The 23,601-nt window shown below is 37.3% G+C and overlaps 2 protein-coding genes across 4 annotated transcripts in view; one reads left to right on the top strand and one right to left on the bottom strand.

Annotated features, from left to right (window-relative positions):
* The window catches only part of LOC126867132 (26S proteasome non-ATPase regulatory subunit 1), a 94,819-nt gene extending 83,865 nt beyond the window's left edge, over positions 1 to 10,954 (top strand). Inside the window, exons 11-14 of the mRNA XM_050621340.1 lie at positions 5,592 to 5,926; positions 8,388 to 8,740; positions 9,338 to 9,683; positions 10,597 to 10,954. Coding sequence (XP_050477297.1) covers positions 5,592 to 5,926; positions 8,388 to 8,740; positions 9,338 to 9,683; positions 10,597 to 10,667 — 1,105 coding nt within the window. The 3' untranslated portion in view covers positions 10,668 to 10,954. The remainder of the gene's footprint in view (positions 1 to 5,591; positions 5,927 to 8,387; positions 8,741 to 9,337; positions 9,684 to 10,596) is intronic.
* Positions 1 to 23,601, bottom strand: part of LOC126867136 (5-hydroxytryptamine receptor 1A) — a 128,861-nt gene that overhangs the window by 20,709 nt on the left and 84,551 nt on the right. For all 3 annotated transcript variants that reach the window (XM_050621343.1, XM_050621345.1, XM_050621346.1), the window contains exons 3-4: positions 22,856 to 23,088; positions 4,603 to 4,819 (exon numbers count right to left, since the gene is read on the bottom strand). In XM_050621343.1, the coding sequence (XP_050477300.1) occupies positions 4,603 to 4,819; positions 22,856 to 23,088 (450 nt within the window). The remainder of the gene's footprint in view (positions 1 to 4,602; positions 4,820 to 22,855; positions 23,089 to 23,601) is intronic.

A 23,601-nucleotide genomic window follows, 5' to 3' on the forward strand; every position in this document is an offset into this window, starting at 1 on the left:
AAATTAAACTGTAAATTAAAAACCGGTAAGCATTTCTGTAGTTATCCTACAATCAAATTAAATTCTGTATATAGATGATTAACTGTTCTAAAACCTGACCAAAGTATTATAGATTCACTCGAAGGAATCTAGAGCGGCCTGATTTCTGACAGTTCTTAAAACGGCGCCTTTTGTTTCACCGACACTTTTGGCGCACGTTGCAAAACACGAACGATCAATTTGCAAGTGAAATCGGCCGATGCAAATGTTTCAGTCGAAAGAGGCGTCGTTTTGCGTCCCAATTTGCGCCACATAGCCTCACGAAACTTTTCCAGCGTTCTTTGCAATTTTCTAGACTTTTCTCAACAACGACAGAAATCTCTCCTTTTTCCTCTAGAAAAATTGTCAATCTCCGGACTACTGTTACTTCGTGAGATAAAAAAGAGCGTACAACGAGTCTACCTGAGCTGATTCTAAAGGGTGCAGCCTCTATTTTTCTATCTCTAAACTAAATTTCCCAAAGATCTTTCCACGTTATAGGAGAATAATTAACGACAAATTAAAGTCGTTTTTGAAATTGTACGAATTCGCACGACTCTACGAGATTTAACGAAGCTCTTTTGAAATTCGTTTTAAAATGACTTTGCAAGAGGAACTTTCTCTTGTCGTAGTGAAAAAATGTTAAAAATACCAACAATTTCAAATACCTCAACGTACGAAAATATTAATATACGAAGAAGATATTAAAGAGGACGTTTTAACCGAGGAAAGCAGCGTGTAGCTAACACGTAAATTCCCTAGAAATTCCCTAGAGACCTGATGCTGGTAATTAGCGCGTCCCCTCGACAAACGATTTTTCTCACGAGCTCGTTCCATTTTTTTCCCGTGACAACGGAATCTCACTTTGGACGGCTCGAGGGAAGGGAAAGGGTTTAATTTCTTTCACGAAGGAAGCTGCGCCGTCGAACAAAGAGGCCGGCCAATCTATAGAACTCTTAATCGCAATCTCCGCCGAATCGCGCCAAGGCAAAGGCCGGGAAACGTTGCCGGATTACACCGAAATTCTCTGTAATACCCTCTCTCGGCAAGCTCCCCGACAGACACGAACGACACGGAGGCTATTCGCGTTTACGTTCCGTTCGATTCCCTCTGGCTTTGATTAAAAATCGCCCCTTCGCCACGAAAATGTTGTTATCGGTTCCGACTTTGATCCGAGATCAGACGAAATCGGCTAGGATTTTATCGTCTTTTTGCTCGTGATTCTCTTATTTCATTTTCATTTTCTTCTTCTTCCTCTCCATTCCACTTCTTTTTTCCTTGTCTTTTTGTCTGTGAGTGTGTGGTCGTGAATGGAAGCTTGGCTAACATCGATTGACAGAATGGTCGATTATTGGCAGCACTGATTAATGGAAAATTGGAAGGATGATTCGTCGTAATAGAAGCGGACAGACAAGAATTTTTGGCATTTAGTTAATTTAATTGTAGCTCGCAAGTGAAATATCGTTGCGTAATTCTCACGTAGGTGGAGGAAATTCTTTACTCGCGAAACTAACATTTTTGTTATTTACGATCGCCCTATACAACTTGTATTGTAGCGGAGAATCTAAGACGATCGCTAAGCTTCCAAGTTTTCCGTCGATAAGATATCTTCTTCGTCGGGTTTCAACGCCACCTTTTTTACCTTCCTTTCTTTTCTTTTTTTTTTCTTCCTTTTTTTCAATTAAAGAACACTTCGTTTTAAAATTTCGCTGTAAAAGCAGCGCGATAACTCGCTTTGTTAAGTTCAGACCCGAAGTAAGGGCGATAAAAAGTGTGGAGTCCGCGAGACAATGCTCGAAAGTAAGTTTGACATTTCATTCTTTTGTTGAAACGCGAGGAAAAACTTCTTGTTTGTCGGGGATAATTCTGGCACGTGGACGAGCAAAATGGAAATGATGTCTGGCGTCAGAGATGGAGGAAAATGGTTAATAATATTTGATCAGGGGAACGTGGGGTGATGATTCATGACGCAATGCCGGCGCTGTAGGTAGAACGAACCCGTAATAATGACAAAGGATGCGTGGAAATTTTATATTGTTGCGTGACTCTCATAAAACAAATTGCAATATCTCCTCTGTTATTTTATTACTTTGATTGTTACTGCATTATTTCTCATGTTTCCTCCTGTTTCCTTTTAAATACTATCTTTTACATTTTGTTTATACCTGTGAATGCAATTTATTAATAGCAATTAAAACGACAGACTGTTTAAATGTCAGAGTATAAACCTTCGATTTTCTATCTTTCGTTTCTATCGTCACGTACCACTGGACGATATTTCACTCGAAGATTATCGCTTTGCAGAAGCTGTCTGATTTTTTTTGACGTTAGGGATTCGTCGACGCGCGAACGTGCCGAACGTCGACGCGTTCCCTTCGAAACGATGAAATATCGTCGACGTAACGTTCTGTCTTTTTACGCCTACGTTTATTCGTTTGCAGTGGGGCGAACTGCGGAATTCAACGTGCTCGCCGGTTTCACGATTTTGCAAATTTTTCCACGCGTTAGATGGCAAACAGCAAGAAAAGCAAAGCTCGACGATATTGCTGACAGCTTGGTAATTTAGATTTACATTGAAAATACATCCGTACGATACAGCCAAGCATAGCTTTTATTCGACAAATTGAAATATTTATTTTATTGGATTTTTATCGAATCAGTCCGACAAGTGAAATGTTAGTTCGATAAACTTAGCCCGTAAATATCAATATGCAGCATAAATATCATCTTGCTGTGTGTCGTATTAATTCGTACTTTATATTTCCCGTATTTCTCCTATTAATTCACGTTTCCCGTATTTACTATGTTAATTCATATTTTTGTAGTACAACGATGTTACGGCGATGCAAATAAGAACTTTGACAGTTTGAATTAACAGTTTCAAAATGGTATTCTTTAGCTTAGTAATTATCAAGTTTCAGCTTCGATCTCTACCGCAAAATATGTTTTCGTAACTTCAAATTCTTCTTATAGTAATAAATAAAGGTTCGCGTTAATAAATACAAGAAACTATCTTATGAAAAATAATAGAAAATTGATGTGTATCGCTCGAATCCTCAGCTCGTACTCGATACATCTATGACATGTTAATACAACATTTTTGTCTTGTTTTTATTCGTCTTGATATCGAACGAGTCGTTTAATCGCTCTACTTTTAATTTTACTAATTTTCTAGTCATTTTCAAACGATATTAATTTTCATTACACTCGTAACGTACGTTTAAAGAAACTGAAAAATTCGCCAAGTTCGTTTTTCTTTTTAATTTTTTCTCCTTCTTTTTTTATTTTTTTTTTTTTTTTTTTTTTTTTTTTTTTTTAAGGAACTTTCCAATCTCGAAACTTCATAATATGAAATCTAATACTTTCCTTTACTTCATCGTTCGCTTGCTCGAACCGAACTTCCCAAGATACACGAACTTTCTCTTTTAATACCGACATTATAGAAGCACTTCACATTCCATTGCTTTACTGCTCGTTCGAAGAATTTCCAGAGGCTTTTGTAAATAACAGGACAGAAAAGAGTTACATAAACTTTCCTCCTACGAATTACTTCTTCTCCGGTAGATCGATTCGATAGTTCCATTTGAAAATCGATAACCTGCAGCCAGTCGGCCAACTTCTTCGAAATACATAATCGGTTAACCATAAGCAACAGGCAGTCACGTAGAAACTTCTGGCCTTTTACAAGCATTAAAACTTCTTTCTTGGCCGTAGCTCAATCTGTTTTCTCCACTCTCGAAACAAATAATTGCACAGGTTCCCGTTTTTGCGAATAACGCGTTTATTATAAGCAAAACCCTTGTAAACTTCTACGTATAGAAAAATATTGGAATTTTAGACGCTTGGAAGTTAAAGAGGGCGAACTTTCCGAGAACCTGTCAAAGCACCGTGATGCTGCATCTCGCTTATCTTCCTATCTTTGATCTTACAGTTCGCCTAGTATACTTCGGAATAAGTAATCCAACTCAAATGTTTGTTAATCAGTCTTTATTTTATTTTATTTTATTTTTTCTCTGCGTACATTGTCAGAACCTTTTTTTTATTTTCGAGCGAATACATTTTTAAAAGACTTGAATTAATTTCATGTTTATTAAAAAGTAACGAACGAAATTTATATTCGAAGCATATCATATTTGTCTGTTTCCACATCTTTCTCAAAGCTCTGCCATATTAAGAGCGTAGGATCGTTCGTAGTGGACATTTGAAATAATTTTTACCACAATTTAGATGACTTGGATGATAGAAAATTGAACGTTTTTCGTAAATTGATACTTATTTCTCCGTTTGGTGGATAACCGAGTGATAATAGCAAAATTTTGACGTCTTCTTCATCGACCCCCTCCCCTCTCTCTCTCTCTCTCTCTCTCTCTGTACGTATAACGTAAACGTAAAATACCATAGAAAATCGGACGACGTGTAAAAGGATAGGCAAACGGGGAGGGAATCATAGTACTCACGAATGACGAGAAATTTAGAAATTAGAAAGGAAACAGTACGTGATATGAGCGGAGTGCGTTGAAACGGGTGTCGTGGAACGATGGAATCGCGAATGTAGTGGGTCAGTGTACCTGATAATACACTAACCTCCCGAGGGTGGGCCCTGCGGGCCACCCAGCCATCCGGAGGACCAACCTGCAGTTCCTCCTATATTCTGTTGCTGCTTCGCCAACAGTCTGACTGTCAAAGCGTACGTAAGCAACATCACGCCCAGTGGTATGTAAAAGCAGATTATGCTGCCGATCAACTTGTACAGAGGATCCGGTATTTGACACGCGCCGTCCACCAGCACGGAGTCGTCTTCCTGAAACATCGGTATACAGGATTATGCACTTAGTGTCGCGACATTTCGCGTTTAACTTCATCTTTCCATGTTGAATATGCGAAAAATCCATTTTCTATGGTGTCTTTTTTCTTTGATAAAGAGAAGTTGCATTATTAGCAGTTTGGTTATCTATTTATTTTTTTATATTATCGTATTATATATGAAAAACGACGCAGAGGATGTTTCTACGTGTTTCGTGGTATCTGTTAAGGATCTAAGGATTAATTGGAACCCCGCAAATCTTTTTACTACCTTTGTGTTACACCGAGATTTTTTATTACCTCGAATGTCGTAAACATCGTTGCAATTCCGTTCGCAACTAAGACACGGTGCTAGCAACGAGCGTCTCGATTTATCTTCGCGTTACGTTGAACCGTGTAATCCACGAATTTCCAAATTTCTCGTCGAAATGCCCGTGAGCCCGATCAAAGGACAACCACGTTTCCATTTCACCGTAGATTCGCAACGAATACATTCCTCGCAATCTACTCGCTCGTGACGAGATTCACATCAATATACGGCGAATAGATTCCTCGCAGTCTACTCGCTCGTGACGAGATTCGGCCCGATTCAGAGTGAATAGATTCCTCGCGACCTAACAGCTCCATCCAAACCATGCAATTACGTCAAAAACAACCTTGAAACTGTATGATCGATGAATCTCGCGAATGCATTATCTCAACGAACCATACATCATCTCTCATCCGGTATATAAATCAGTTAATGGAGAGCTTTGTTATTTTTGTTGCAGAACACCGGAGCAATGTCCCAGTGTGGTTTCGTTGTTGGCGGAAAGCTACAATCCTCACGTGAGATACGGTGCAGCGATGGCCTTGGGAATAGCGTGCGCCGGCACAGGCTTGAAGGAGGCCATAGCCCTGTTGGATCCTATGACGAATGATTCGGTGAACTTCGTTCGTCAGGGTGCTCTGATCGCGTCTGCGATGATCTTGATCCAGCAAACCGAGGCGACGTGTGCCCGCGTCAAAGATTTCAGGGCGTTGTACGCGAAGGTCGTCGTGGACAAACACGAGGACGTAATGGCGAAGTTCGGCGCTATCTTGGCCCAGGGTATCATCGACGCTGGTGAGTTAACTTTTGAAACGACGTTCATTCTCTTTCGTTGCCGTCATCTTAGATCGCGGATGTTCGTGCAAATTCAGATTTTTATGCTCGCAATTAGAGAAATGAAACGCGAGCGGAGGTTTGTTCTGCGTATTAAATACTATAGCGAGCATTATAATATATCTTCGTTCTTAAATCTCCCACAGGCGCAAAGCTATCCGCGGTCTACTTAAATTTCGATCTCATCTTTGTTTCACAACGAATTCGAATCGCTTTTGAACTTGAAAGCGCAACGTACAAATGCGCGCGTAATTAGAGAGAATTTATAAAATATCCAAAGTATAGTGCTCTCTATGATAGCGGGTAGCTAACGCAATGTTCTATCGAGATTCTAATTGCTTAATTATGCTGTGAAACTTATGAATTTGCGTACAAGTCCTCAGTGTACGTATCGTGTACGTACGCAACGACTCGGTCCGATTTTTCTCAAACTTGAGAAATTTCGCCAACGATAGGGAGATAGAATTCGGCGAAGAATCAGTCGATGAAAGGGCTAGGGTGAAATTGGACGATACTCGATAAGTCTTCTTAGCACGGAAATATAATACAGATGGACGATCAAAGGTTCTTATTACGAAGCTTGTCCTCTCGTCGACGGGAAATAGCGAAATCGAAACTTCTCCGTTTATCGTTGCAGCGTCGGTTGTTGCGACGTTGTTTGAGGGATAAGTTGCAAGCTGATCGCTTCCTTTTGAAGTGTCTGATACGTTCGATGTGTCTGGATGATTGCGGATTTGTTTTATCGCAGTGCAGGTTATTTTTCAGTTCCGATGCTTTCGATATCGTGGAACAACTGAGTTACGAGTTTCTTTGTAACGCGAAGAAATAGTTTTTTTTTGGTAGTGGAAGGTCTCAAGCAGAATATTATTCGAAAGGAATATTGCAATTCTTTTTTAACGTAATACAGGAATTTATTAAAATTTATGATATGGGGCGATTTTCCTCTTAAAACGTGAAACCCATGTGGCAGTTTTACGTATTGGACTTCGAGAATCGTACAGGTACTCCAAGTATTATATTAAGTTGTCCGGAGAGTGTCTTTCTTTCGTGTTTTTTACAACAATGCAGCTTCGTACAAACGTGAAACCAAATGCGTGAAATGTCGCGGTGTTTATCTCAACAGAACAAAATGGATCGTATGAAAATAATATAAAAGAAAAAACGTTGTGCGTCTATTATTTCCTCATAAAACGAAAGAAACTTTTCGGGCAACCTAATAATTGATAAAGGGAACTAATTAGTGTATCGTGGTACACAATGGAACGAGAAAGAAGATTTAAGTTGTACGAGTTACGTGTAGCAATTGCGCATTGTTATTGCAAATGTATTATTGCCACTAAAAGTCTAAATATATGCGAAACGGATTCTCTATCTCTATTTTAAACAATAATGGAGCGAAATAGTTCAACTAGGGAATTACACTTGAAGAAGTTGGGTCATAAATTTGATCAAGGCAGGCGAACTAATTAACTTGTCCACCGTGTTTCCCCTGCAAATGTGTAATTTATCGTCTGCAGGTAAGGCAATAGCAATTATTTAAACATCTTTTAATTGCTTATTAATGGAACGCGAACGTTCCTAATGAATTTATGAGAGGGTTAAAGACTGCAAAAATATACAGAACGCACACACTGTACGAAAGGTCCGCTATTTATTGCATTAGGTCGCAACGTATTGAACGTGCAATCTTGAACATGTTCGTATCGACGACGTAAGGCGTAGAGTATAAATTGAATTGAAGGATTCTGAAATTAAGCGATCTATTTTCTAATCACTTATAACCCAACGATATCATAAGAGAACATCCTAAACTTCAAAACATACCTACAAAGACAATACCTACTTATCGAAATATCGCGTGACGAAACCGAGATGGTATTAAACGCGTTAGTTTATTAAAGAGACGAGCGATAAGATTATAATAGTCGGTGTATATTAAAAATCACTTCGAGTACGAGTACAGAAATAGTGTTCGTCGATTGTAATCGTCGCTCTAAACACTCTCCCACCTAGAGAACATGTTCGTCTATTTCTATCGGCCAGTGAACTTAGAAAAAGTTCAAATGTGATTCCTGTTGACGATAACTCACAACGGCGATAATGTTTTTGTCCGGAGTTCGTTTATTCTTGAAGCTCGCGAATGAAAACAACGTTGACGCTCTAAGGCACAACAATATGAGTCACTGCCGATTCGAATCGTCCGATGACTCACGTGCCGCTACAAAACAATTCAATATCTTTCGCGAAAGAAAACATTTGAAAAACTGCCGCGACATAGTTGGATATCTCGCGAGTTACGATACATTTATTTATTTATTAAACGGAGAGAATCTTTGACTAGGCCCCATTTCTTCGATGCTCATAAAAATATGAATTTGCATATTCAATATTCGCTTGTACGTAAGAATGATAATGGTTCCAGGTGGCCGAAACGTGACGGTATCGCTGCAATCAAGAACAGGTCACACGAACATGCTGGCAGTGGTCGGTGCATTAGTATTCACCCAGTACTGGTATTGGTTCCCATTGGCCCATTGCTTGGCTCTGGCCTTTACTCCGACTTGTATAATCGCTCTGAATGCTCAACTAAAGATGCCAAAGCTGGAAATTCGTTCGAACGCCAGGCCAAGCGTCTATGCCTATCCCGCGCCTCTCGAAGAGAAGAAACGCGAGGAAAGAGAGAAGATCACGACCGCTGTCCTCAGCATCGCTGCCAGAGCTCGTAGACGTGAATCCGAGAGGCGTGCTCGCGATTCTCACGAAAAAATGGAAGTGGTGAGTTCGAACAATTTTCTCGAATATTTCGTCGTTCAGTCGTCGAGCGGTTGTCGTATTGTCAACATTGATCGGGTTCGTAGAGTCACGAGCGAGAGGTTGAGAGAGGGGATCACAAATAGTGGGGAAATTTTGAAGTTGAGAAATTAGTGGACGAAACTAAACTTAGATATTAAAGTGCCAAGATATTAAAATACGTAAGATATATTATATGTATTTTTAAAGGCTTAAAGTTCCGGATAAATAAACCTCTCGTACACGGTTTCCGGTGCTTATCTAGTTTTTAAAAAACGATGCACTTGTATCCCACTTTTCCACTAAGCCCTCAAACAGTCTCGCAGATATCTTTGATAAATCTCAGAACTCTTCACAATTTTCCTTCCTCTCGTCTCGCTTATGCGATGTTACCTCCGCTCCTTGCACGATTTTCTTTCCAGATAATCGTAACTGATTATCTCTCCGGGTCATCCGTTTTCCTAGAGCGAAGACCAATCTCTTAACGCACTGACTCGCCGCAAAGCCAGATAAACGATGCTTCTACAGGCTGGAATTGCTTCCTTCTTTTTTTTATTTTCGTCGTTTAATTTTTAATCGCAGGATCCGCCAGAGACAACGAAGGAGACTGTCGAGGCGGCGGCCAAGGAGAAAGAAGAGAAGAAGAAAGAGAAGGAGCCAGCGAAGGAAGTGAAAGAAACGAAGGAAAAGGTGGAGAAGAAGGGCAAGGACGAGGGCGAGAAGACGACAGAGAAGGAGAAAAAGGAAGCTGAGCCTAACTTCGAGATCCTTCAGAATCCGGCTCGCGTGCTGAGACAACAGCTGAAAGTGATACAATTGGTAGAGGGTAGTCATTACGCGCCTGTCAAGGACATTCAGATCGGCGGTATCGTCATGGTGAAGCACATTCAATCGGATACCGAAGAGGAACTCGTGGAACCAGTAGCCGGTAAGTCGATACGTTTTAAAGAAATTGTTTCTCTGCGATGACACCGAAAATGGCCATTAAGTTTTTGAGAAAATCGTTTTATTATCACATTTATTTCTGTCTTTATATATAAGTTAAGTTACGCATTAGGGAAACGCAGTTAAAGAAGAATTTAAACGAAGAATACATTTATTTCGTCGTTTCTGTTGGAACGTATCGAAAATGTAGCAAAATGGAAATTATTTCAGGAGGATGAAATGAAATTGATTGAACACACACGATAACGATACGCATTCGTGAAATACCAATTTAAACGTATTTACTGTTTATCACGAGTAACAACATCTACAACGATGAACATAAGAATAAGTCTGATGTAACGAATGTTTGACAGAATTGCCCAAGAGTTTGACAATTCGATTGACGAGTTAACTCGTCTTCCACGATTATCAGGTTATACGTTGTTATACTTTGAAAATTACATTTCTCCTTCATTCACATTCTCGTTGACATAGTTCTAAGTTAGCAGATTCTTCCCTCTTCTGTTCCTCGGAAGAAAATTTCGCACCGATAAACGTCAAGAAACCTTCACACGAAACAGGCAAAGCGAACTTCAATATTTGTCTCGCGAATAAGAACTTTCTAAAATCCAAAAGGTAGATATTTTGCCCACAAAATGTCTCACGCGGTTTTCCAACGATCAGAACTAAGAAACTCGTTCATGGAATTTCTTAATCGATAGATGAGCTTCCTGAAAGTCAAACTCATCGACTATATTCTTTGCGTCTCAAATTTTCTTTGCTTGTAAAAATTATCGCGGAAAGCCAATTACTGTCTTGTCGTCAGTCGATTGTCTGTAGCGCTCGCCGAATTGATTCGCTTTTCAAGAAAGCTTATCGTCGCTTTAGGTTCGATTATGGTCGTTATGTTCCAGCTTATGGCCCTCATCCGGAAGAAGAGCAAGAAGCGGAACCCCCAGAGCCATTCGAATATACCGAAGATTAAATGGCGTGTGGCAGAAATTCTTCTTGTGGCTCTATCGACGCAACACGGATCATTCGTTCACGCTACGCACTATAGTTCACTGTTGATAGAAGCAACACGGGAAAAATACTATGGCCATTTCCTCTCCGATTCATGTAACGCCTACAGCGACACCTCCTATCTCTTATTTTTTGTATAGTTAATTTTATCATCGTTAAGCGGCAAATTCTCGACATCGTTTACTGTATACGGTTTACAACTGCTGTTTCATTCGAGTTTTAATAAATATATTATTTGGTCTAACCGCATATACGTGTATGTGTTATTAATCCAAAGCTCGTTCTCGTTTTAATATGACCGAAAATTGCGGAAAAATGCGCATACGAGAGAATTCTGTGGATAGTTGTATAAATTTTCAGTCAGAGATTTTGTTCGTTCGCGCGTTAACTTCGTGCTAAATTTCCATAGTTTTTTAAGTAAATGTATTGCAAAGTTCAAAGCAACTTTTTGAAAAATCTCGGAATTTTTTTTTCCATTCTCGCTATATGGATAGAGGATTGAAAGCTGGGGATTTAACTTTACATAGATTCTTTTTGCAACTAGTTTTACGTTGTACGCAATTCTTGACACTCAGATTTTACGTTTACAGGATTCTTTTTAATTATTTTAGTGCATACAAAGGATCTACGATACGTTTTATGAAATAAACGAAGATAATTTTAATAATTCACCTCGTAATTAATAATGAAACGAAATTAACGATTAATAAAAGAAGGTTTCCGATGAATAATTTCTACCGTAACAATATTTTAACAATTTCTTGAAGTAAAGTACTAAAAGGTAAGTGGATTTTACAAAATTTTCACGTAATGCTTCCATTACTTATTCTGTCTTCATTCCACGCATTATCTTTTCTGTTGCTTATCGTGGACTATTTTCAATAATCCCTTTTAAAATAGCATTTCGATATATTTTCCGGCTTTTCTGCCGACTTATCTTCCAACGTAATATCATGACTCTTGAATTCGACAAATCAACATTTACATAAGCTTCCTCAAGCGGTGAATTTATATTTTCAGCAGCTGTTACGATACGCTTTCAAAGTCGAAACTCATAAAAAAGTTACGCCAGTATCCTGTTGATTCATGACGTCGAATAATGAAGTTCTAACAACTTTATTTTAAATCTTCTAAATATTCAACAGCCGTGCATTGTATTGGATTTTTTCCTCTCCTTTAACCAGCTTATATTAACCAAATATCTGACAAAATTTCGAATACGATTAAACTTTCCACAAATAAAATTTCATATGCACGAAAGTAATATGTATGATGATATACGCTATATTGCTTTTGCCATTATACCATCTAGATTATTTTCTTCTCAAGGTTACATATCCCCAAGTTAACGATTCTGGTGCACGATTTTTAGCGCGAACCTTGCCAGCTAAATTAATACGGAACAAATAGTTGAAAAGCGAAGAATAAATTAACGATAGTGCACCATTTTTCGAATTTTACTTCGTTGATCCAAATATGTGGTTGTCGCGTCACTGCATTCCGAGAACTTACGCTTTCGAGCATAGCACACATACAACAGCAATTTCCTTTGCTCTCATGAATTTTTGACAAAAGAGTTCTCCAAGATAGCAGAATCCTGAGTTGACCTTTTTCGAACTAATCCTACGTTCTACAGAATACATAATACGTGCTGGTCTGAATCGTTTGGTCGATACTGTATTTCATTATATGAGCCAGAAGCCACATTGAACAACTCCATAAATCGAAACACTGCGATAAATGAGCTTATAGAAGAGAGTGATTCGTTTCTTGAAAATGGATTTATTAATCGTCTACCTGGTTAATGAATTAGAAGAATTAATAAAAGAAAGTGGAGTTGATCAATTTAGATAATACGTGCGTTAGTACGTTAAAGTGGACAGATGTTGTAATATCATCCTAATTACAGTACCACTTGCATTAATTCTAACATACTTCGTACAGTAACTTAAATAGATGTTCCGATGACTTCACAGGAAAACGAGAAACGAGATTGGTATCAGGGACGATTGATCGGATCACGTGTGATTTCTTTCTAAAAAAAAAAAAACATCGCGATTCATCTATCCGCCCCTTTATCGATATTCTTCTCTTCGACGAGATATTGGCGTGTCGTATAGAGCGATTGACGAATACCTTCATCCGTAACCTCCATCCAAAGCGATCGACTCAACGTTCATCGAACGGTCAGGAAACGAGCGAACATGCCGTTTGAATTCGTGACTCCGTGAGAGGTCTAAACGAGGGTTAGTATCTGCGAGGAAAGAGACGTGTTTTCGTGGAATAAAAGAGCTCGCTTCATTGTCAGTCACTGATGACAAGACACTGGTCAATCAAACTGCTGGGACCAGTGTCTATACGCGGTTCCGTGAAACTTCGTTTATAAACGCGTGGTGGTAATTTATTAAACGAGATAATCGGAGGTGAAATAAGATTTATAATATTGGGTTGGCAACTAAGTGATTGCGGATTTTGCCAATACCACCTAATGACAATGTCTTTTATCCAACTTTTACAAAAGTTCAATTCAGCTCGTTCTGATCTTGCCAATTTAATTCGAGTATCAAGATATATCATTTATCGCTTTCCTCTATACGTAACTGTATTTTTCATGATCGTTCGAGAAGTTTCTTCAATACCACAATCCGCAATCACTTAGTTGCCAACCCAATAGAATAAAGAAGAAAATGTGGCTTGTAGTTTCATTCTTTACTCATCCTATTCGTTTCCTTATCGAGTTTTTATTAAAATTTGATGAAAAAACTTTTCGAACGATCATGAAAAATACAGTTACGTATAGAGGAAAGCGATAAATGATGTATCTTGATACTTGAATCAAATCGGCAAGATCAGAACAGGTTCGTTTGAACTTTTGTAAAAGTTGGATAAAAGATATTAGTAAATAGATCATATTTATAGCGTAGGTAGTATATAACAGGCCATTTCAAAATGTGTGGTACTGTACATTTTGTGGAATGAGTTATTATCTTAAAAAATTGAACGTTGATTGAAAGATCTCTTTTCATTTATAATATCAAGCTTGTTTACCCATAACCTTTCACTACGTACACGGAAAATGATAGTCTCAATCGAGGCACACTCTCTCGTCCTATTCTATTTCTCTTTTGTCCCTGCTATTATGAAATTCACTATATCTATCGATACATTTCCAAACAAATTTTTTACAAAATATCGATGAAATTTGATACGCAATCACTGGATTCATTTCACTTCTACCTAAATTGTTTTACCGTCAACGAATCCGAGTCTATTAAAAACAGACGGTACAATGATATCAATTTCTATAATAGAACGAAAAAGATTTGAACGTTTTGCGCACAGTATTTCATTTCATATAGGAAATGAATTTTGAAATGGATAAATTTTTATTTTCTAACGCTTTTTGTAATTGTTGACTGGGTCGGACAAATTATAACTATCCTTTCGATTGTTGGTTTCCTGTTTTTAACGCATTGTAATGTTTGAATTTGGTATACATTCCCAATATACGTACATTTGCAAAAGTTAAAATTTGCTATTGCACGTTTACATTCACAAATTTTTATATTAGCAAAGGTTACATTTACTGTCGCACTTGGATTTATAAAAATTGAAAATTAAAATTAACTCTAAAGCTCATTTACAGTAGTTAATTTTCAATTCCATGGTTGAATTTTTTCGAATTCCTTTAAATAATATAACAGCCAGTTAACAGAACGATAGATCAAAGCTGTCACTCGACTCAAAGCCTGCAATAAATATTTCATAACATTTTAATTTTTGTCTTCAAATATGAATCGTGACAAGAACGCAAGAATTTCCAATTAATGTAGAAAGAACATAGGTTAAAGGTATCCCTGAAGAACTTTTCCAACTTTCCACCAACGACATCGTAAATAAATCATTACGGAAATGAGGTTTCCTTTACGATCGAATTCCCGCGATTTTTTATTACGCAATTTTTGCTCTTTAGTCTTCTGACATGCAGAGTGCGCTGCATGCGGTGATCGCGAACGTACGCGATTCGAGTGCGCGGGTACTAAATGATCTTTTCGTATTTTGCCGTGTCGTACAAAGTGATTTTGCTTTCGAAAATGTCTTACCACGAAACAGTAACGTTAAATAAACTAAATACTTGAAATTTCACCGGTTAAAAATGATGTGCGCGTAATGTGTATACCGCGAATCAAATGTAAACACACGGTGGGTGCCATATTGAAAAATTTCGCGCGTTTTGTTGTGTCAGAATACTGTTTCTTAATTTAAATATTCAATATATACAAACATATTACGATGAATCTTTGATTGTTCGAATTAATGTTGCTTCTGAATGATCAGATAATCATTGTGTGATGATCAGGTTCGAAAAATCGTACGATTCGTGTCGCAATGTCAAATTTCACGCAAAGATGATGTGTAATTTATTACGTATTGTTATTTTTGTGTGTTTCAATTATCCTCTTCTCGTCTCGCAGCGTACTTTCTCAATGGTTTTGAGTTGCTAACATGCATCGCGTTTCCTTTAAAGTTCTTTAAAGTAAGGTTAACCTGGTCTTGTGTTTCGTCCATATCATATCGATATTATTTACTGTGTTAAATATTTCTGGATTCTCATTGGTCCTTTCAGAAAGATGTCCTTGCGATGCATTACCTAATCTTCTAGTCAATTATATCGAATATTCTATGATTTTTAATGCAATCTTATATATTATTTAAACTCGTTAAAATTTTCATTTCGAAACGTGTCGTTAACATAGTGTTCGTGCACAACGCTACAGTGATCTGAATTTCCATTATCGTGTGACAGGATTAACGTAATCGAATGTTCCAGCAACGGGTGTTTGGATAATCGAGGATCCGCTTCACTAATATTTGGTAAGTTTGTAGTTGTTTGGTTATGTGTTATATATGACATAAGTACAACTTACTTTGTAGTTTCAAGAATTAATTTCTACCGAATGAGTCGTTATATATTACACAATATTACTCTCTAATTTCTTCGGTTTCTACAAAAATGAAATATATTATATATTGTATCGATCTAGTATGGAATGTCGACTACTTGAGATGATGAAAGGATAATATATGTCTGGTATTTAATAAAGCAGTTAGGCGGGTTGTAATGTGAAATTAATATTGTTACTCTCATACTTCCTATAAATATGTGTTTAAATAGCTCGTTCGAGGAAATAGAAAGAAATATATGATAATACAAAATAATTACGAAAATATCTGTACCGCGACGATCAAAAAATTATATAAATAGTTTCCTTCGCTTTAATATTTTCTTCGTTAAAAAATTTTCCGAAAAAAGTAGGATTCTGAGTTAACGTTTCCTTGAAATTCTTGAATTTGATGGAACAGGTAGCGGCAAAGAAATTAGAGTTTAATATTATGCGCGTATAGAATAAAAATATAATTTATTAATAGAGTCGATCTAAATGTTGCGCACTTAACATTTAAAGAAGCCTACATACATTATCGATGAAAATCGACGTGATAATTCACGCGATATAAATATTAATACACATAAAACGAATTTGAATTTTATAAAGTTTTTTTCTCGCGATACTCGATGCATTCTAAATACCTGAATTTGCATTATAATACGAAATTCTTTCCTCCTAATTTTCTTCCTCGAGGCAAAAGTTTCAAGGAAACAGATACTACGGGCAAAATTTGGAATACAATTTTTCCCAATAAAATTCATCGCGCCTGCAAACATTCCGCCGCTTAAAACAACGCCTTGAAATACAAACCATCGATTATTAATTTTACGCGCGGCGTGTTGGCGCCAATTTCGTGCATGCTACGCGTGTCGAGGGAAACGCGCGAATTACCATTCGCAATTCGAATTTCCATAGACGAAACACGGACCGAAATTCATCGTTTCTGCAGCCAGAGCCGTGTATTTGGCTATGAAATGGTTCACGATGTTAACGTTCGAGGATGCAACCGCGCACATTAGATATGTTAGACTGTTTGTGAACGTTTTTTCGTACGTTGCCCGCGTGTATCGAATTTCTCCGGTTCGCGTGAGAATATCCCACGTGTTCAACAAAAAACACTCGCCTTCTTTAGTCGCGTGCATCGCGAAAATACTATTTCTCTCGCTACGGAACAGACTTCTATCGTTTTCGATGTTTTCTCCTCGCGGGAATTACAAAGCCGCGAAGATTGATGACTGTTGGAACGATCGAAATGAAATTATCGGGGATTGGAGATTTAATTGCGTGAAAATTGTTTCTTTTTTTTACAATCTGTAATCTTTTCTTCTGATTTAGAAGAAATATTCCGAGCACGTTATAGTACATTTATGTAAAATTCGGTATCAACTTTTACATAAATTCTTCTTGAAGCGTTAGTGAGAAAATATTTTTATTCGAAACGTGGAATGGAAACGCAACGAGGTGGAAATGTAAACCACTAGAAAGATAATAAGTTTATTAGTTAAATATCTCGACCACAGTTGATAAAACGTTCGTACATCGCGATAGAAAAAGAGCATTTTTTAGAAATTTCATTTGTTATAATTTTCATATCTGGTTAAGTTAAAACGCTACGTCGTTCTCATTCCTTTTTCCTCCGAGCATTTCCCACGTATTCTGCATCTTGAACGACTTATTCAAAATAGTGATAGAATAAAAGCGCACACGGACTTTAGAAATATCAAGTTCGTAAGGTATTTCCAATTTTGCTTAAAATTGCACGTACGATAAACTAAGATAAAATAAACCGGAATATAATCTATTGGAACGAAAAATTATTTTTTAATAATTTATTAAAGTAATAGAGATCAGAGTAATTAGGGAAACGATATTTTAAATTTCTCATCTATTTACTTGAATTTCAAATATTACGAAAGATATAGAAGTTTTCAAGGAAGTTTCATCAGTTATATCGTAAACGTGGATTTCGAAAGTTTTTCCCATTTTGCAGAAATACGAATGCTCAACGCTGCATACATAAGTATGTACGTCGATTCTGAATCCAATTTACACTTCTGCCTTTCTTGCTGCTCTCTCAACAACATTTCTTATTAAAAGACGTTTGTGCATTCATGGCATAGAATTTTTATTCCTACCGAGAGATGCCGATAAGAAATGGCGAAAACAATCCTGTGAAGTGGCAGATGCTCTCGCAAATTGTTTGCAGTTTCGAATTAAGGCGAAGCAACTGCTGGAACAGCAAACGCAAGTAGCGTTTACTTAAGACGAACGAGAAACTTTGCCGAAATCAATGAATTTAAGAATAAATCGGTCAAAGTTTTTCCAACAATTTCCTCGATGAATCTCGCCATAACTTACGAATGTTCTTGAATATTCGACTGATAATAAACAGAATTATAGCAATCACCTGTGAATCATCGCCGGTATCGGTCGAATATTAAATTAAAAAAGAATCAATACAAATTTTTATTACTAAAAAATGTCTATTACTCTGTGAATTAGATTGTAAATTTCCAAAAAAAAAAAAAAAATCACGTTTTACTTCTGCGGTTTTCGTTCGCATAAACACCTGCACCGCACGCGAAAGGGGTGCGTAAAACGTGTCGTCGTTTCGTTAAAACGACATCCAACCGTAAACGACGAGCATCGGGTGTCCATGGTACGTTTGGGAATTAATATTGTTCGAATCGCGTTTTAATCCCAGTTGGGTTAATTGGAAGCGCGTTGGTGTGTTCGGTTGTTAGGCCAGCGTGCCACGTTCCCGCACAGAAACCGTGCTACATATTTCAGCGAGTTTAATGAGTACACGAGGAGAATAGGAATTAATAGGGCGGAACGGGATAACTTTTCTTGCCATTAAAAATTACAGCTGTTTGCGAGTCTCTCCGTGAGCCGCTAGCCGAGTGCTTTCTGACAGACAAACCCGTAAGCTCGACGAATACATCGCTTCGGTTGTCGTCGATTCGTTTCTTTTTTAGCAAATAAAAAACATGCCTTGCAATGATGTTTGAAAAAATAGAAATTTTTATTCGAAAATTGTACAGGATTGCTGGGTCGTATATATACACGTGGCGGATAAAAGAAAATGTAAAATCGAATAATCGAATAAGAACGATCTATTGGATTGGCGACTAAGTGATCGCGGATTTTGTCGATATCACCTAATGACAAAATCCGCAATCACTTAGTTGCCAACCCGATATTAACAGATTCAGCAACAATGTCAGATCTTAGCCGCAGAATTGAATTGTGCGATGCTTTGTTAATGCTATAAAGAGCAGTTCGATGGAAATGATTTACTAATAGAGTGGCGACAATTAGAAATTTAAGACATGGGTGAATCTAGGTCAGATTTATAACGAAGAGTTAGATCAAAACGAACTACTAATAAATTCATGGCAATTAGCCTGTTTTGATTCCAGTTAGCAATTCTGAATTTCTGATGAGTCTGCGCGCGGTACATAGCAGAGTTTTACATATTAAAGCTAATGGTACGCGATTTTGGCATAGATGAGTTGTATAATAAAACACCATTGGATATCGATTTAAAACACCAAAATTATTTAGTAGCTTGAGAAGAAAAAAAAATTGGATTCGAAAGAATTAGAGATTTGCGGCTCTCGCAGACGGGAAAAATGTGATTTAAGAAATATAATGCCTAAATAAATTGCATTTATCAATTTTCAAATATATATACCGCCGCTAGAATATTATTAATTTACCGCTAAAAATAACAAGAAAGATAATTCGTTCATTTAGTTATAAACTGTTTTCTATCAGATTCTATATACGTTTTATTTCCATAATATCGGATTTTTGTAATCGCATGAAAGTACCAGCAAATGATAGGAAATTCAATAGAATTCGATCAAATTAATAAATGCAACAAGAAACGCGGTGGTGTACAAATGCATTTTGTAGCCACTTTACGTTCACAATTCCGTGATATCAACCTCGAATACTTGAACTCTCGTTCATTAAGACTCGATGAAATTATTGTTGCCACCCGGTTAAATCGTCTTTAGGACGAAGACTTTCCCAAGAAGACACTGGCGATCTCATAAAAGATTTCAAGTTCGTCGAACTGGAAAATTAAATCGCAGATAAGACATTTTATGACGAAGGTTGTCGCAGTTAAGACTGTGGTGTTTCCGCGAGTATTTCAGTCGATCGAGTTTCTCATTGGATCGAGAATAGAACGATTCGATCATCCGGAATGTTTCTCACAGTCTCGTTACAATTATCCAGTTTCATTTGACATTTATCGTATTTTGTATTTGCAGGCGATAAAAGTAGAAAGAAAAAAAAAATGAAAACGTAACGCGAAATGTCGCAAATACGTTGAACCAACCCAGGCAAATTATATTTTATTAAAAAGCTGCACGTTTATCGTTCTACTGGCGAGGCACGAAATTTGCAGAACGAGATTTCGTAACTAGGTGAATTGGAACTACACCGATGACAGTGGCTTGGATTCCGTAAAAATGCAAATATGAAATTCCGTGAAACATTGGCAGGGAGTTTTGACCTGGAAAATTCAACGACCCAATTTATCATTTGAATTTTCCCACGGAAGGCGTCAGGATTTGGATGTGGAAAATTATCCGCATTTCATTGTCTGCTTCCTTGTTTGTCTACCGTTTTCGTGTTATTTCGTTGTTTGCTTGAAATTTTCAAGAATTTATCGCAGTAGCTATTTTTAACTGGCTGTTAAACGTTTGAAACTGCGCGATGTAATTTATTCTACGAGTGGGATATTTATTACTATCCTCGTACCAACTATTACATATTTATTTCTATCACCTTGTTTAACAGCCATTTTAAAAATTAGAAATAAAGCATAGTTTAATCGATTATAAATATATAAAATTAGAAATAAATAAATAAATAAATTTTTTAAATGTTCATATTAATCAATACAGATCTTCCAATGGTTAATATTTATTTCTGTCGCTGGGCATCATAGAAATCTCTTTAAGTTAAGTTAAGTTAGACGTTTTTTAATATTCAATTAGACACCTGTATTTTACAAGCTTCCTCGAGCACGCTTGATTCGGTAAAAAATAATTTCCTTTAGAATATCAACTCTACAGAATTCTTAGTAATTCAATTTCAAGTTGCCACAATTTAATTTGAAATTTGTTTCAAACTTGCGTAAAGGAAGGAAACGTTGTATAATATTTTCCCATTTCTTACGAGAATCTATTTTAAAGCATCCCTTTGTTCGAAATGCAATTGTGATACAAAAGAAACGATCCTATTCCGAATGAGATTTCCAGTAAGAATTAAACAAACTTAAGAAAGTAACGACGAGCGAGACACATCATCCTACGATATTTTGTATACTTTTATTCTTGCCTTTTTATTTTTAATTTCGTCTTAATGCTGGCTTGATCGTAATTAATACTTAGCGGCCGACACTGTCCCGATAAAATTTATAATAAAAGTTTGCCATGAGATACATGCAGATAAAATATTTAACATTGGATAGCAACGATATCCTTGAACTCCTTTTCTGCAAAACTTTTCAGAATAATGTTCTTGAAGTGGCTGCCGGTTCTTTGTATTTCATAGATTTTAAAAGCACTTTTATAAGGTAGCCTTCTACACGCATTCAGTTTCTACGATCCTTGTTGGAAATACACGAGCGAAGAAAGAGCTTTATGTTTCGTGTAGCACGAAAAGCCCGTGAAATTCCTGTCAATGGTTTCATAAACGAGTTATTGGAAAACAAAAGCTGTTTAATGCGTTTTTCTTTCCCATCTTTTTATACGCTCGCTCTGATCTAAATTTTCTAATTGATGCCTCATACACTATAAATTATATATTAATTCGAAAGAATACTTTTCTACTTTCTCTTTTGAAAGCAAATTATTAAACCAAATTACCACGTGCGTACATCGAGATATCTTCTATTCTATATATAGTATCGTGGACAAATGGCTTAAGAAATATCGGGTGAACCATAAACAATGTTGCGACAAAGTCTAAGTGCCGACAGGCCTGTCAATGTGTCGTCGGTGCTTCGGTCGAATAATTACGCGGAAAAAAGCCTACGTGACCATGACCTCGGACAAAGGGATGCTTAACACTTTGACTGCCACGTTGGTCATAATGACCGGCCACGGTCTCTCCTGTGACGCAATGGTGGTCATCGGTGATCGGAGGGCTTGAATTTCTTACAATTGTAAAAATTGAATGAAAATTGACAGTTAGGGAATTTTGAATATAACCGATAAATAGAAGATACTTTGAAGTAAAAAGTGCCCCATTGGACGATTAAACATTTTTATTCGAACATCGATAAAAAAAAAAAAGAGTACAAATCTTGCATCTAACGGTGCATTGTGTTTGCGTCCATATCTTTGAGAGGTAATCTACGAATATTATTATAAACACAGCTTAGAAAATAATCGTAAACGCTGCTTTATAATCGTATAATTGAAGTTACAAGTGTGAACATACCTTGCTATTATATATAGAACGAGCAAATACCGTTTACTAATATCTTCTACACGTTTCAACGATATATTCCATACGTTTTACTTACAAAGAAATAACGAAGGCGAATGGTTTGTTGAAATAAACGAAGCCTCGTTACAATATGTCGCTATCGACTGTTACCAAGGTGCCACGGTGGTCGCCCGTGACCACCAATGAGTTAAACGGTCCATTAGGGAAGAACGTGGTCTTACATCGTCAATTTATTATTATTTCGCCATTATATGCTTTGAATAATAAAAATACTCCCGTAGCGTCCTCAGCGAAACATGTGATTTCGGTGTGGCAGTCAAAGTGTTAAGGGAGAAAGACGAATTAACAGTCAGCAGTTGAGTGAGAAGTCGGCGTATTGTCAGCGTTGTCGAGGAGGATGGTGTGCGTGGAAGAGAGCGTTGGAACCGTGGCGACGAGAGTTGTAAATTAACTATTTAATTGTCTTAGTTATAGCACATTATCGTATTGAATTCACGTTAAATAACCATCGTTTCCTGTTTAATATTTCTGAATAAATAAGAAAATCCTACATATATAAACACCATTTCGCCTTGCGGAGAAAAAAAATCCCAAAACACTCTGTATAACGCGTATAAAACGCGTATAAAATGCGTGTATAACGCGTATAGAATGGAATGCCTGGATATCGCGTGTTTTTACGTTTTTACGTAACCCGGCATCGATTGTTTCGTCTTAAGTGTCTCACCTTCGAGTACATGAGACTGAGAGGCAGGCTCATGGCGATGCTCAGTACCCAGACGAAGCTGATTTTCAGCATGACCCGCCGCCTGGTTTTATTCCGGCCGAATTTCATCGGGTACCGTAGACTCAGGTACCGGTCCACGCTTATGGTGCACAAGTGCATGATGCTCGCCGTACATAATAATACGTCCAGGCAGATCCACGCGAGGCAGTAAACTGACGGCAGAGGGAAGTATCCTGTAATAAAAATGAATGTTGCTCTATTAGACGCGCTGATTATGCAACTCTATTAAATTCAAGCGTCTGATCATTTGCACTTTGCAATATTTTCCTTCGCTACTCGCACCAGCGCAAATTTACCGCGCCAACGTTCTTGTCTTTTAATTAGATTGTTTACGAGTAGTTGTATACGATTAACCAATATCATCGTAATCTACACACCGCGATTAAATTATCTCTCGTCAGGCGTTAGAATTTCATTGTAAAGTCCAGTATACGATTCTATGTCGCATCAAGGAGGAGGGATTTTCGCGTGAAGACGATAAAGGCAACCGAGTTTTCGAAATTTTTGTTAGACTTAGAATTTTTGTTACTGGTTATATAGAACTAGACTCTTTTGAGATGTAAGTATCGTGGATATAGCCGTGAAGTAGAAATGTAATCTTTTTATTTTAATTTTTTTTTTTATTGTCTACTGTATAGCGTTTGTCACGGACATCCGAATGCAAAGGTTAAGAAATTTTGCTAAAG

This window comes from Bombus huntii, chromosome 6, assembly GCF_024542735.1.
Source record: "Bombus huntii isolate Logan2020A chromosome 6, iyBomHunt1.1, whole genome shotgun sequence".
NCBI lineage: Eukaryota > Metazoa > Arthropoda > Insecta > Hymenoptera > Apidae > Bombus > Bombus huntii.